Source organism: Erithacus rubecula (genome assembly GCF_903797595.1).
Source record: "Erithacus rubecula genome assembly, chromosome: 4".
Classification (NCBI taxonomy): Eukaryota; Metazoa; Chordata; class Aves; order Passeriformes; family Muscicapidae; genus Erithacus; species Erithacus rubecula.
Genome location: NC_136686.1, coordinates 59,554,772 through 59,568,660, shown reverse-complemented (window position 1 = coordinate 59,568,660; position 13,889 = coordinate 59,554,772). Strand labels below are relative to the sequence as shown.

The following is a 13,889-nucleotide window of genomic DNA, read 5'->3' as shown; positions in this document are numbered from 1 at the left end:
TATTTAGCATATTTTTAAAAGGTTGTTTTTAAAAATGTTAAATCAGGATAAATTAAAATTGATCAGTGGAGATCAAATATCATAAGGGAAATTCAGTTTCCTATAAAAAACTATTTCAATAATATCCTTGAATACTCAAGATGTTACTAAAGCCAGTGAATACATTTGAGGCCATTCAAAGCTATCTAAAATTAAAAGTGCTATTTGAGATAGAGACCAGGATGAATGAGTAATTTAGCCATTTTAATTCTTGAGATTGAAGAGGGAATTCAGCACTTCTTTAGAGCGAATGAAATTTTAGATACTAAGGGCTGAGTCCTTATTTATGTTATTCAGAGCCTTGCAGAGGCTTTCTACCAGATTATGCAAATTGTTGTAGAAACCATCAGAAAGATCAATAGAACAAATTTTCTCATTATACTTTATAGATCTTAATTAGTGTACAATCCAGCAGCCATTAGTATCCTAGGATAAATCATGCAGTTGTGGAAACTTAAGCATGTAGAAGCTTGTTATATTTTCCTGGAAAGAAAATAATATATTTGTTAGGAACACAACACTTATTGACATGTGGCACAGGAAATAGTGGTTTAACAGCAGGGTAATAAATAATGATTTTAAAGACCTTCTCCAGATCTCCCTGAAGCTGCTGATAGTCATTCCAGGGCTGTGTGTACTGAAAGAGCTATGCTAATAAAACAAAAGTAGAATTTAGTTGTTGTGTTCACCACTGTCTATCTACCCAAAACAAAAACTGTGTCGCCAATCACAGTAGTGTCCAGAAGGACCAGATGGGCTGTAAGCAGGGTGCTGAGTGGCTTCTGCTCAGTTTATTTTGTGTAATTGGACTCCTATTACAGTTTTTAGCCTAGTTCTAGTGAATGGCTTCCTGTCCATTGCTCTTTTTAACCTGCTAACATAGATGTAGCCAAAAAGAGATAGTTTGGGTCTCACTGCAATATCACTGAAAAGCTGTGGTAGAACTGAGTCCAAGGCTTTGCAACTCAAGGTTTAACTGAAGGAATTCTGCTGCAGATTTGGAAAAAAATGTCTTCACGTCCTTCATTATACTGTCTCAACTAGAAGTTTTGAGCATCCTCTCCATATATAAAAACAAAGACAAAGAAAGGAAGGAATTCTTATATGTGTTGATTTTTATTCCATCTTAAAATCCCTGAAGTGTTGTTATGCAATCATTTGGTGCTTTTGGAAATGCTAGGGAAAGTTGCAGGCATTTCAAATTTTACTGTTAGTTGTTTAAATTGGTATGAATTTTGCTTCTTCATGTTTCTGAAAGATTTGCCACACGCTGTTTGGTCTAAAGGCCCTGGTTCTGAATGGTTTTCTGTCCAGGGAACTGGTGCTGGCCTCAAGGATGCAATGTGCTTACCTGTCAGGTGGTATTATATGAACATGTATCTGTGGCTCTCACATTTTGCACATTTTGGTGTTCTGTTGCCCAACTAAAATGGAATCTTAGCCCATATTTCTGTAAATGTTAGTTTAGCACTTAGAAAAATTACCCTGCAGTGTAAAGTAGGATTTGAAGATTGTGGTATCAGATAAATTCTGGCTAAATGTTCCTATGATGGTTTTCACTAGATAATTTATGTTTTCTAGAGGGCCATTCTGGCATTCTGTCTGTAGAACATTGATTCAGTTTTAAGTGATTGCCTCTGTCAGTATCCACTGTCACACCAGCAGATGATGTTAAAAGGGCCCTTCTTCAGCTCCTGCATACAAATTCTCTTTGAACCACCATCCTTTTGCTTTACAGAATGCACTTAAAGGAGTTGAACTTATCTTTTGTGTGAAATGAGGTAGCATTGCCAGTGTAAATTGAATTTGGTCTGTTGTTTTGAAATGCATTCAGTTCATAAATTGAGATAATTCTGTTTATGAAGGCTGTCCAAAATATGTGTCAATTTAGAGGCACATATTTGGTAGGGCACAGCCTTTTTACTGGATGTCACTGGAAAAACAAAGTTTTGGCAAACATATGGCAGCCTTGGTCAGTAACTTGATTTATATTTGCTATTTTACCTAAACCACACCTAATACAAACTGAAATAATACATTGCATGCAGATTTTGCAAGTCTCAGGAAATATATCTGGAAAATGGGTTTTCAGATGGAGTTCCTGTGGAAAGGATAACCTGGGCAAAGACAAAACAAATCCATCATTGAACATGTGCTATCCTTGTAGGCTCATAAAATACTGGTGAATTTAACCTGTGCATATCTAACTAATGGTACTTACGTTAGAGTTTTGACATATATCTGTCTCAGAAAATTAAATTCCCTCCTTCCTGAAAATTTCAAATGCTCTTATCCTGTCAGGTCCCAAAGGACCTGTCAGGTGGTCTAGTCTGAAATCAGAGACAATCCTGGTATAGATTTTAAGGGTCTCCTGGCGTGCAGCAATACTCAGTGTTCTCTGTGGAATGTGTCCTGCTCAGTGTGGGTTACACTCAGCTTAAAGGTTCCAGTAAGTGATAGGCCAGCTCATGGTCTGGTCTCTTAGGAAGGGGTTCATTTTGTAAAATCAAAAATAGGCACCTACTCAAAGATGATGGCTTATTTTAGATTCATAGGTGGAGATATAATTGTTCCATTTTGTCTTAGGTATATGATTTTTCAGGAAGAATCCTGGAGCTGCCTATATCTTTCTTTATTTCCTAGGCAGAAAAATGATTGATGTCAGGAAATAGCTCCCCCAAGGCTTTTGGCACACAGTGAGAGAACAAATTGCTGAACATTATCTCATTCCCTTCTCACATTTTTGTGTTCGTTAAGCTGTCACATGGTTTTGAAAGGCTCATTTTGTTTTTCAGTGAGGAAATAATTCCTGCCCTGCTGAAAATTATGGTAAAACATAATAGATTAAACATTTGAAAAAGTCATCATTCTTAGCATTTTCTTTACAGACACATAAATATTTACATCTCTTTTTTTTTTTTTTTTTTTTTCTTTTTAATCAGAGAATAAGTTACTTTCATGTTACTTTTCTAATATGCATTTTTAGGTAAAGCTCTTGAGCCAGGATACAATTATTTATGCTCATAACTGAAATGCCATTATTATATACAGCAATAATTAAGTTTTGTTTTTAAATTAAGTTGTTGTTAAAAAAAGTTGTTTCATTATCTGAAGAGTTTTGGTTGAATTTTTGGTTCCATTGAAGCCAGTGGTCAATTATAGTCACTACATGTTTCTTCAATGCACTTGGTCATACATATACATATAAATATACATATACTTATACACATACACATATGCATACATATATGTAGTTTTACATTGTATTATATGGTAATATGTATAAAGGTGTCTAGGTATTTCAACAACATATTACACAAATATAGATTCTTTTTTATCCATATGAAATATTGATATTTATATAGTGCAAAGTCTATGATACTGACTCATTACATGGTTGTAATTAAAATACTTCAGATAAAGTTTTATATTATCCCATACTTTTTTTTTTCCTTTTTAGCTTCCCCATGGGTGGATAAAAGTCGAACTCCTAACAAAATAGATCTGTATGATGTACGCAGAAGACCATGGTAAGCTTTCTTTTGAAGGTTTTGAGTATTTATATACATCACTTACTTTCTAGATATAAATGTAAAAATCTTTTTTTCTGTTTGTTTTTAATGGTACTTACTTTTAGATTTTTTTTTAACTAGTTAGTTTTTCTAAATTAACAGTTTTAAAATTATACTCCTTGTCATGTATTATTCACTACAATTGTTGTAGTATTGGATTATATAGATTTTTCTAGGAGTGTAACTATCAGATAGGTGTAAGACAGTTAAAAACTAATTTTGTGCCAAAATCAATTATAATCTTAAGTATTAGATCAAAACATTCTTTCAGATTTTTTCAAATATTTAAAAATATGTTTCAGTGGTTTAAACCAGTAATAAAATCACTAGATGTGTAAAAGATGAGAGAGTAGAGGGATTAATTCTCATGACTTTTTAATGTAAGCCTCTCAAGACATAAAGTATATTGATACTTGGATATAGTTAGATATAATTTTTCAAAGGACTATGCATTTCTGCCTAAACTGGGCTGAGCAATATTTCCTCTGTCATCAAGATCTTTAGCTCTGAAATAGCATTATTCCTGCTCTCCAGTTATGTGAAAACAGTGAATTTTAATTTGTATGTGCTATGTCCAGACCACCCTGATGTGGTTTACATTTAGATTTACTTAGGAAACACAACAAGAGAGGAAATAACAACACATGGGTTTTGTACTAACTAATAGGAGGATTTTGTTGGTTCAGCTAGTTTGAGTTTAGAGATCACAAAGTGTCTTCCATCGCACACAAAAACATGTTTATGCAAATTTGTCTAATTCATACCATTTCTTTATTTCAGGTATATCCAAGGAGCTGCCTCTCCCAAAGACATGCTCATTTTGGTGGATGCGTAAGTGTTTAATGTCTGAGTATGGACATTAGCGGGATAAAAGTACTTTGACACATTGAACAAAGCTCTGTATGCTGAAAAATAGAGAGGGAATTAAGAGGTCCTTGTATGCAAGGTTCAAAAATCTTGGTATGAGCAAAATAAATAATAAAAAATAGTTCCAAAAAGCACCAAGCAAACATGAAAGTTATTTAAACTGGAGGCAAGGAAATGTTTTTTCAAATCACTTCAATATTTTTCTATTTTCAACTTATTAATTACTGTAGCAATCAAGTGAATATTTCTCATGTGCTTGCCAGGATTTGTTGTGAAGCACAAATCTCAAAATAAATAATAAAAAATAGTTCCAAAAAGCACCAAGCAAACATGAAAGTTATTTAAACTGGAGGCAAGGAAATGTTTTTTCAAATCACTTCAATATTTTTCTATTTTCAACTTATTAATTACTGTAGCAATCAAGTGAATATTTCTCATGTGCTTGCCAGGATTTGTTGTGAAGCACAAATCTGAAAAAAAATTACTAGAAGCATTACAATAGTTGTGATAATGATTTAATGAATCTGAAAGATAAGATGTATGAGGACTTTGATTGTTTTCTAATACAGATTTAAAAATTGAAAAGTTTGTTTACTACTAAAATATTGCTAGAAAGCAAGCAAATAAATGAATAAAAGCTTTCAGTCTGCCTCGGCAAGGATTCCATGGTGTAGGGCAATGTTGAGGGACTGAAGGGAGCATTGAGCTTGATGTGTCAGATTGCTTTATGCTGAAAAGCTTCTCAGGCATAGAATTTGCATTTAATGCTTTTACACACGGTGAAGTGCTTTCATATCAGCAGTGAGTTTTATCAACATTTGTTATTTTTTCACTTCAACTTAGGTTTTGCCTTGAATCAAAGAAGCTGTCATGTGCATTTCTGGAAATCCAGAGCTGTAAATCTGTGTGTAGGAGTATAAAATGTTTAGATAATGTGTTGGTTGAAGGTGGTAAACTCAGATTTCTTGAAAAGGAAACAAGTAAAGGATGTGACATTATGACCACATCTAAGGCCCAGGACTGGGACTTTGTATGCCAGTTTTGGGCTTGCTTCAGTAATTATAAATAGTTTAATAACACTAATGATGTGTTGCAGAATTCAGGAATTAAATTGAAAATTTCAGTGTGTAAACTGGTGAGAGTTCTGGTGGTTGCTCTGTATTTTCTTTCTATGTTTTACATAATATCTTCTGCATTCAACTTTGGCATTGTGGGTTTTGTTTAGGAGTGGCAGTGTCAGTGGGCTGACGTTGAAGCTGATCCGCACGTCGGTCATTGAGATGTTGGAGACCTTGTCTGACGATGACTTTGTGAATGTAGTTTCAGTGAGTATCTGTTCTTTCCACAAAATTTGCATTGTCAACAAAGCAAAAGCAAACTATTTTAAATACCAGATGTGAGATGCTTGAATGTTAAGCTGCAAAGAAACTTAAAATATATTGTATTTGTTTTCTTATAAAATAAAAGGAATGCCCTAGATGTGATATTACGTATACATTTCAGTGAAGGGCAAAACTGATTTAAATAAACTTCTGCATAGCGAAATTCTCCTTTGCAATGTAATTCTATGGTTAGTATAAAATCTCTCCCATCAGATTTATATATGCAAACTCTCTTGAAATAATTGCTGGTTCCCAGATTTTCTACACAGAAGATATTTGGATTGCTCATGTTGTTTGATGCATAATGACAGTAGATGTGGAGCCATATATCTGACCTGCAAAATAAATGTTGGTGAGAAGCTCCACAAGTTCTTTGCCACTTTATGGGTGGCAAAACAATTTTTCTCATAATAAATAATAAAATAGAAAGAAGAATCCATGAAGAAAGTATGGGAAATTTTCCATTTTCAGATGAATACCTTAGACGTCATGTTCTAGCCTTGGGAAAAGCTTTTTTTTATTTTTTCATTAAGCTGTTCAACTGTAGAATTTTGATTCTGAGGATTTAGGATGAGAACACTGACATATTCTTAATAACAAGAGACAGCCTCAATGATGAGTAACTGGAATGATTTGGGAGATAATTTTCAACTTGTAGAGTCATGTTGTAGCCAGCCTGAGGAAGAAAGACCTATAACATAACTAAAAGAATTCTGTTTTAAAACCATTTATTGCTTCTTGGTTTGCTGACAGCTAAAACTTTCTGCAAGGATTAGAGAAGTCAGAGAAGTGCTTACTCTCAATGATGTTTCCTTTTTTAAAATTTGTAATAATGGATAAGACCATTTTCCTTGGTTAAATTGCAGTGAATAAAAGCCAAAACAACTAAGAGTTTTTTTTATTATTGATTATTGTTATTAAAGGAAATAAGCTTCTCTGTAATGGTATTGGGGAGTTGAAATCTTCTTAGTTTCACCAATTAAAAAAAAAAAAAAAAAAGAAGGCTTGTAATCCTAAACTGATGGGAATTGATTACTGTGTTCAGTGAAGCTGTGCCAGCTTTCACTGCTGGAAAACCCTGACCCGTACTACTTCTTGATTTATACTCATTTTCAAACTCCTTTGTTACATTTGCTAAAAAGTGAACAGAAATACTGTATCTTAATGCTAAACCTTCCTTAGGCTGCATTTTATTATCTAAGGTTCACTGTTACTCTGATGAGGCCTCAAGTTTGGGATTTGTGTCAAAAAAGGACCAGAAATCCTGAAATATTTTCTGTAGTGCATTTCCCCAAGAATTTGTTTCTTAAAATATATAAGGGCCATTTTTTCCTTTTGAATGAACTTTAGAAACTCACATCAGAAATCTGGTTGCAATCCAAAGAGGATATTTTTGTTATGTTGTTTTCATCATCAGTGGAGGGCAACAGTCACAGAAATGTGCATAATAGTACATGGCATCTCTAAATCTTTCATAAAGGGCTATTTGGTGTTGTTCTCTTATAATAAAAGTCTTCATTAAAACCATTCAGTGTTATAATTACTTTTGTACAACCTCTGTTTTCATGTATTCAGTTGATTTATGAATGGAATTGTGAAGGCATTACGACATACATATATTTTATTTCTCTAAAAGACAGAAAATCATGCTAGAGAGGAAACAAATGGTTACACTACTGTAAGGCATTCTGTAAATGAGAAAAATGAACACAGAAGTTTTATCTTTGTTTGAAGATTTTTTTAAAATATTTCTTTTGGTTTTTAAAGATTTGGCAGAATCAATCTAACAGTTGGACTAGAAAATCTTAAAGTTCCAGCATAAAAAATTCTATTATTCTGTCATCTTTTTAAACAAAATATTCAATAATAGAATAGATAAAACTAAAGTCCATCTCCAGTACTTAGTGAACTCAACATACAAAATGTTGATTTAAACATTTTGTTCTTGGTACAATAAAGGCAGATTATAATTTTTTTTTTTAAAATTATTCAATATGTTGCATGTATTTGCTTAAGAATATTTTCTTCGTAAGCATCCCAGCATTAGGCATGGTAGGCTAATGAAAAATTCTGAAAAGCTAAAAAAGATGAAAATGTTCAGTTATTAACATATATAGATATATGAACACTAACTGGAATTTATCTACCATTTTTCTTTCCCTCATGGAGCCTTTGGCCTAAGATGTGACAGTTGTTTTATGTCTTGTTAGCTTTGATAACCATGGAGTCTTTGGTCTGGTTTTGAGTTAACTAGAGAGCTGTTTCACTGCTAACCTCTGCCAAGATGTTAGCCACAAAGCACATGATTCATGCCCACAACTGAAAAACATGGATTTAAGCTCATATCAGTCACTTCTTAAAAGTGACAGGAGGATTTAATGAGCTGTGCCTTTTCTATGAGGAAATCCTAAAGAAAAAAAAAAGCGTAAAAATAGATGTTCTAAAAACATTAGTTCTACTGAATAAATGTAATCCCTGCATTTATTTAAAGGGAAAGAAAGGTTGAATGAACTATTAAGTTGTAAAAAGATAGCCAGGGGTTAATATATCATGGTTTCCTTTGGGATTTGCATGTTCCTTATCTGAAGTGCTGTGCTTTGTTGCAGGGAGAAAACCTGCTGTTTGAAAGGCTTAAATGTATGAGTGATACAGCTGTTTTCCACTAATCCGGTTATAGGCTTTGATAGCAGCGAGTGGCAGATGATAGGGGCAGCAATTCCATCCCTGCACGTCGTGATTTAGTGACTTAGTTTCAGATGTTGACACAGAGAGTGTAATTTGTTTGTGATGGTGGGCAGTGTGCAGGAGAAATGGATTTCAAATCTGCAGAGGTGCAGAAAAACCACACAAAGGAGAAACCTCCCTTACATCAACAGATGTGTTAAAGGTCAGGAGCTGCTGTACTTTTTAAATTCACTTAGCCTTTGTGAAAATCCAGACTAGTATTTACTGCTTAGGAATTGGAAATTAAATGTCATGAGCATACAAGGTAGAACAGAATCATATTCTGGGAAAATTGAAAGCTCATCTCCTGCTTTTGTGCAATTCTGCACATTGAGTAAACTCAGAGAGAAGGTGAATTCTACATGAATTGATTTCAAATAAAAAAACTGTACAGCCAGACTATGAAATTATTGTTGGGGATAAAAAAAAAAATCTGTGGATAATATACCTCTGTTCCCACTGATTTTTAAAAGCAGTCTTTCATTAATTTTATAGCTCAGTAGTTGCAAACCTGTTTACTTTGTCTCTTGTACTCCTGAGTTAGTAAAATCTTTATGCTTTTCTATTTAAAATATTTAAATATGCTAACAGAGGGAAAAGAAAGTTTTGTAAAGGCTTTTCAATATATCAAAGGACTCCTTTCCCTTTATGCTATATCCTGCATTCTGCACTTCATACTGCATCTATATTATCTTAAATACAGGGAGATGTTCCTTCCTTATGGAATCTACTTTTTAGAGTTTATTTTAAAAATTAACTAACATGCAAGGGGTGGAAACCTTTGCCTGAAGTCCCAGTGGAGGAAGGAAGAAGCTAAATTCTACAGCCATGTGCATGTCATGCTTATACTATCTTTGCTAGAAATGTTAGCTTTGTATGGGTGTATTTCTGTTTCATTGGCAAAACTGGAAAAAATTTATTTAAAAATAGCTTAAAGTTTGTTTCTTTTATTATTTCAATCTAATGTTTTTAGTGGACCTGCAATTAAATTGCATACTCAAAGGGTATGACAGGTTTTTTTACTGTGTTTTGGAATTTTGACCCAGAAAAGTTCAATGGTGCTTAGTTTTTCCAAGCAACATCACTACTTGAAGAGAGAAATTAAACATGATCATGGTATCAGTGGCACTGAAGTATTTCTGTTGGTGGATCTGGAGGAAATGAGAAGGGCTCCTGTATGAAGGGTATACCAGTGTACTTTGCTTCTTATTTTCTCATTTTCCTTATACTAAGACACTAAGGAGAAAACATGAAGATGTCTGCCATCCTTTTCATTATTTGACAAATAAAAAATTAGATAGAGTCAGGTTCCCTTTACAATAAGTATGTCTGACTAAGAACTTCTCTTAGTGACTGAATCCTGAAGCATTTCAGGTAATGAATCACAGTAGCTGCAATTAAGTGTACAGGCTCCTCAGCATCTTAGCTGTGTGAGGCAGTAAACTAATACATGTAATTAGTTTTTTTGGCAGAGGATGTGGTTTGTTTTTTTTCCCTAGTCACTGAAAAATGATAGAAGAGCAAGTTTAGGTCTGAGTGTTGAGCTTCCTGCTTCTCTTAAGAGCAATCCATCTAACTGACCGTGGAGTTTCTCTTAAATTGAATGGTTAATTTTCAAGAAAAGGTGATTAGTGATAGATGCAGATAAACACATCTTGGTAGCAATGTTCCTTAATAGAAAATTATTACCATTCCTTAATGGTAGGCCATTATCTTTCATCTTCCATATTCAAGGAGCAAGTGAATTAAATGTTTTTTTCATAGAGGTATATTTAATAAGCACTGTAGGTGCAGGGTTAAAAAAAGCTCAGAGAAGTTATGATCAAAATCTAGTATTCAATTTCAGCATTGCTAATAATTACAGGTAGAACAAGGCTATGTATCTATGGAATATATGTAGGGGAAATATATCTGGAGGACACTTTTAGCAAATGTAATGAAGATGAATATTCTGCAAATAACAATGGAGAAAATTTGGAAATTATGGAAACCAAGGGATTATTAAGAAGTTGGAAGGAAATTTCATTTTAGCAGCAGGAGTTACAGTAGTATAAACAGCATAATGGAATGTTTATCTGCTTGTAGAATTATATTTCTTTTAACCTTCTGTCCAAAAGGAAAGTCAAGAAAGGAGTTAGTGAAGATCTGTTAAAAGTCTCTCAGGTAAGGCTGGAGTTGAGATGAAGATTAGGGTAGGGAGGATATTATATTAGCTGACTTTTTTGAAATGAGATTGACTCTAGCTGGACCCTCATCCTCAGGAAAGCAAATTATACAGTTTGTTCCCAAGAAAAAAAAAAAAAAAAAAGTGAGGGACCACTAGGAGTCAAGCTTTTTGCATTCTTCATCCAACAGGATGAACTAGAAACGCTTGTACAGCTTCAGTGACATGGCTAGAGACAACTTCTTATCTAAATAGTTTACAGATTGATCGTTCACTTTCCCTCCTGGAAGGAAAATTGTAAGTGTTTGATTTTAACTGTATGACTCCTTTGTTATGGCTGAATACTGTTGCATATTTGTGGAACATATCAGTAATTTAACACAAAAGGGCTCAGATTTTACAAAAATATAGATGTGTTCTCTGAGGACTGGAAATTTTTTTTGCAGGTGATTGCTTGGATCTATAAAGCATCTTCTCACACACCTGAGTGCCTCACCTGAGAAGCTGGGTTTGAGGCATGCTCTCAAACTCACAGAATTTGAGCTTTTTTTTGGTTGCTCTGGGGTACAGAAATAAAGTCTAATGACTGATATCATCACAGATGAGAAGTGCTATAGCTGGGGAAACTCTTGTATCCATAGGTTCTCAAACCTGTCAGGTAAAAATATTGCAAGAAACACTAGTTGAAGCCAAATAAATTTGAATAGCATACAACTAGTTAAAATTCCTTTAAAAATTCCAAGGAAAGATTCTTGTTGACTTTATATCAATATTTAATGCTTTTCTGGAAGATGCACTTCAAGCAAACATCCACCACTAAATGTGTTTGCCACGGTTTATTGTAGAAGTAGCAAAGGGAATTTTAATGGGCAGTGATAGGTGGGGGTGAGACAGTATGCAGGTAGTCAGATTGGAGTGTCTCATTGCCCCTTCTAGCCTTAAATCAAGAATATGTAAAGATGTTGCTTAGTTGGTTGGTTGGTTGGTTGGTTGGTTTTCTTTTTATTTTGTCCCACCAACTTAATTTTTTTTTCCCAAGTAGATGTTCATGATCCAACTTAGTCACTAATAGACTGGAAAGTACTTCATGACCCTTGTGTGATACAAATATTCAAAATAGTAAATATTTGCATTCTTAACAGTTTTTCTGTGTCTGTCTAGCAAAAGACATGTTCAGTAGTCAAACTTTCTCTTATCCTTAGTGTAAGTAAAAATTTCTTGTTAGCTTCATTTTAACAAGCCCTACAATATTGTCTGTGCAATAAGACCAAATAGCAAATACTTACACAAAACAGGCATATACAGAAATAGTCTATGACAGAGAGGTGAAAATTAAGTGTTACTTTTCCATCCCAGTGATAATATTCCTTGTGGTACTTGCCTACATTTCTTCTGGAATATCTGGCTTAAAATAATAATGGCAATGTTTAAAAACCAATGTAAGATAAAAATCCTGTCAGTTCTTCTCTCTGAGAATTACAGCTTGGACCAGGACCATCTCCAGAAGCCAAGTTGCCACGTTCACCTCAGAACTGTGCACAAGCTACTAAGCCTTTGTAGCACTACAGCCAGACAGATCCACACAGAAACTAGTCATGTTTGTATTCAAAGACCATCTGGACATACCTGATGATAGGTTGCTACAGGATATAGAAAGAAAGAAATAATGTATTTCAACATTTTTTTTTCTTAATTTCTCGTTTAAACAGAGCCTTACATAGCTACAAATAAACTTGATAAGCCTTATTTTTGTTTTAGAATCACAAATTAATAAAAAGTTATCAGAACTATTGAATTTATTCTGTTTATGCATCTATTATTTTACCTGCTAGAGGATATTATTTTACCTGCTAGGGGAAAGCATATCATGCCAGATGCAACACCCCAAGAGAGCTGGGGCTGCTGCAGCTCTGTGCCATATATCCTACCAAATGTCTTCCCAACTGGCACAACATACATGGAGCACATGTATATACACATACATACATTATATAAATATATATATGTATATATATACATATACACAAATACAAACACATATCTATAAATCAGGCCATCCACACAGATAACACAAACAAATGCAGAGCATTTGTGTGAACACACAAATGAGTTTATCTCTTAGAGACCTCAAGGGTTAGCAGCTCTGTTTTATACAACTTTTTTATCTCTAAATTAACTAAATCCATCTTTTTACTCTTATTTAAGGATTCTTCTCTTAAATATTCCATACTAAGTCCCGTGCAAACATGATGTGAACTTTACAGTTATTAACTGTAACTTCAGCTTGCTGGGGAAGGAAACGTTCTAAATGTGTGTAAGATAGAAAAAAAGACATGGAAAGATTTGGATAAGGAATAATACAAATTTTAAAATAAGATCAGTTTCATTTTGCATCTGTCACAAAGCATTAATTCTAGGGAAAAGAGTGCTTGAGTGCAGAGCCAAAGGGAATGGAAACTAGAAGCTCAAATTCTGCATTAGGATGTCAGGAGCAGGAATGTTGCTGGAAACTATAGAGTTATTACTGTACAATATAGCTGACAGCTCCAGATAACTAGAAAAGTCACCTCCATTCCTACTTTGAGGAATCGCTTTGGGCATCAATACACATTTTTATTGTCTCCTCTTTTAGCTGTCAAATGTCAGGGAGTCAGACTTCTAACAATACATGGCATGGAGGTCTGTGATTTTCAGAGTAATCTGAACTCTCTAGTATATTAGTAGTATGTAAAAAGAGAAGTTTAAAAAAAAGGTATATAAAAAAATGTATTTAAAATTCATGCTTTAGTGCTATATAAAATGATTGATAGATCTCCCTCATGGTTCCACTGGCTAATAAATCTATTGGCTCTTTCCAGTTTCTTAATTTTCACCAAACCACAAATCTTCCTAAAGAGGCCCCTGCTTTGTCAGACGTATCATTGATCTTGGAAAGTTTTATGGCATGTCAGATGCTGGACCGAAAATGCATTGCTGAGTCAGCTTTCCAACTGGAGACTGTAATCAGGAAGTGTTGTGACAGTATCATTAAAAATTTGTATGGGAGAATGGTTCCTTGAACAATAAACTCATTCCTTACCTGTTCAGAAGAGGCTGGGCTGGGCTGACTTTAATGATTCTTCTAGAGAAAAATGACTTCCC

The 13,889-nt window shown here is 34.1% G+C and overlaps 1 protein-coding gene across 4 annotated transcripts in view; it reads left to right on the top strand.

Moving 5' to 3' along the window:
• Positions 1 to 13,889, top strand: part of CACNA2D1 (calcium voltage-gated channel auxiliary subunit alpha2delta 1) — a 359,815-nt gene that overhangs the window by 257,886 nt on the left and 88,040 nt on the right. For all 4 annotated transcript variants that reach the window (XM_079304608.1, XM_079304609.1, XM_079304607.1 and 1 more), the window contains exons 8-10: positions 3,500 to 3,569; positions 4,392 to 4,442; positions 5,704 to 5,803. In XM_079304608.1, the coding sequence (XP_079160734.1) occupies positions 3,500 to 3,569; positions 4,392 to 4,442; positions 5,704 to 5,803 (221 nt within the window). The remainder of the gene's footprint in view (positions 1 to 3,499; positions 3,570 to 4,391; positions 4,443 to 5,703; positions 5,804 to 13,889) is intronic.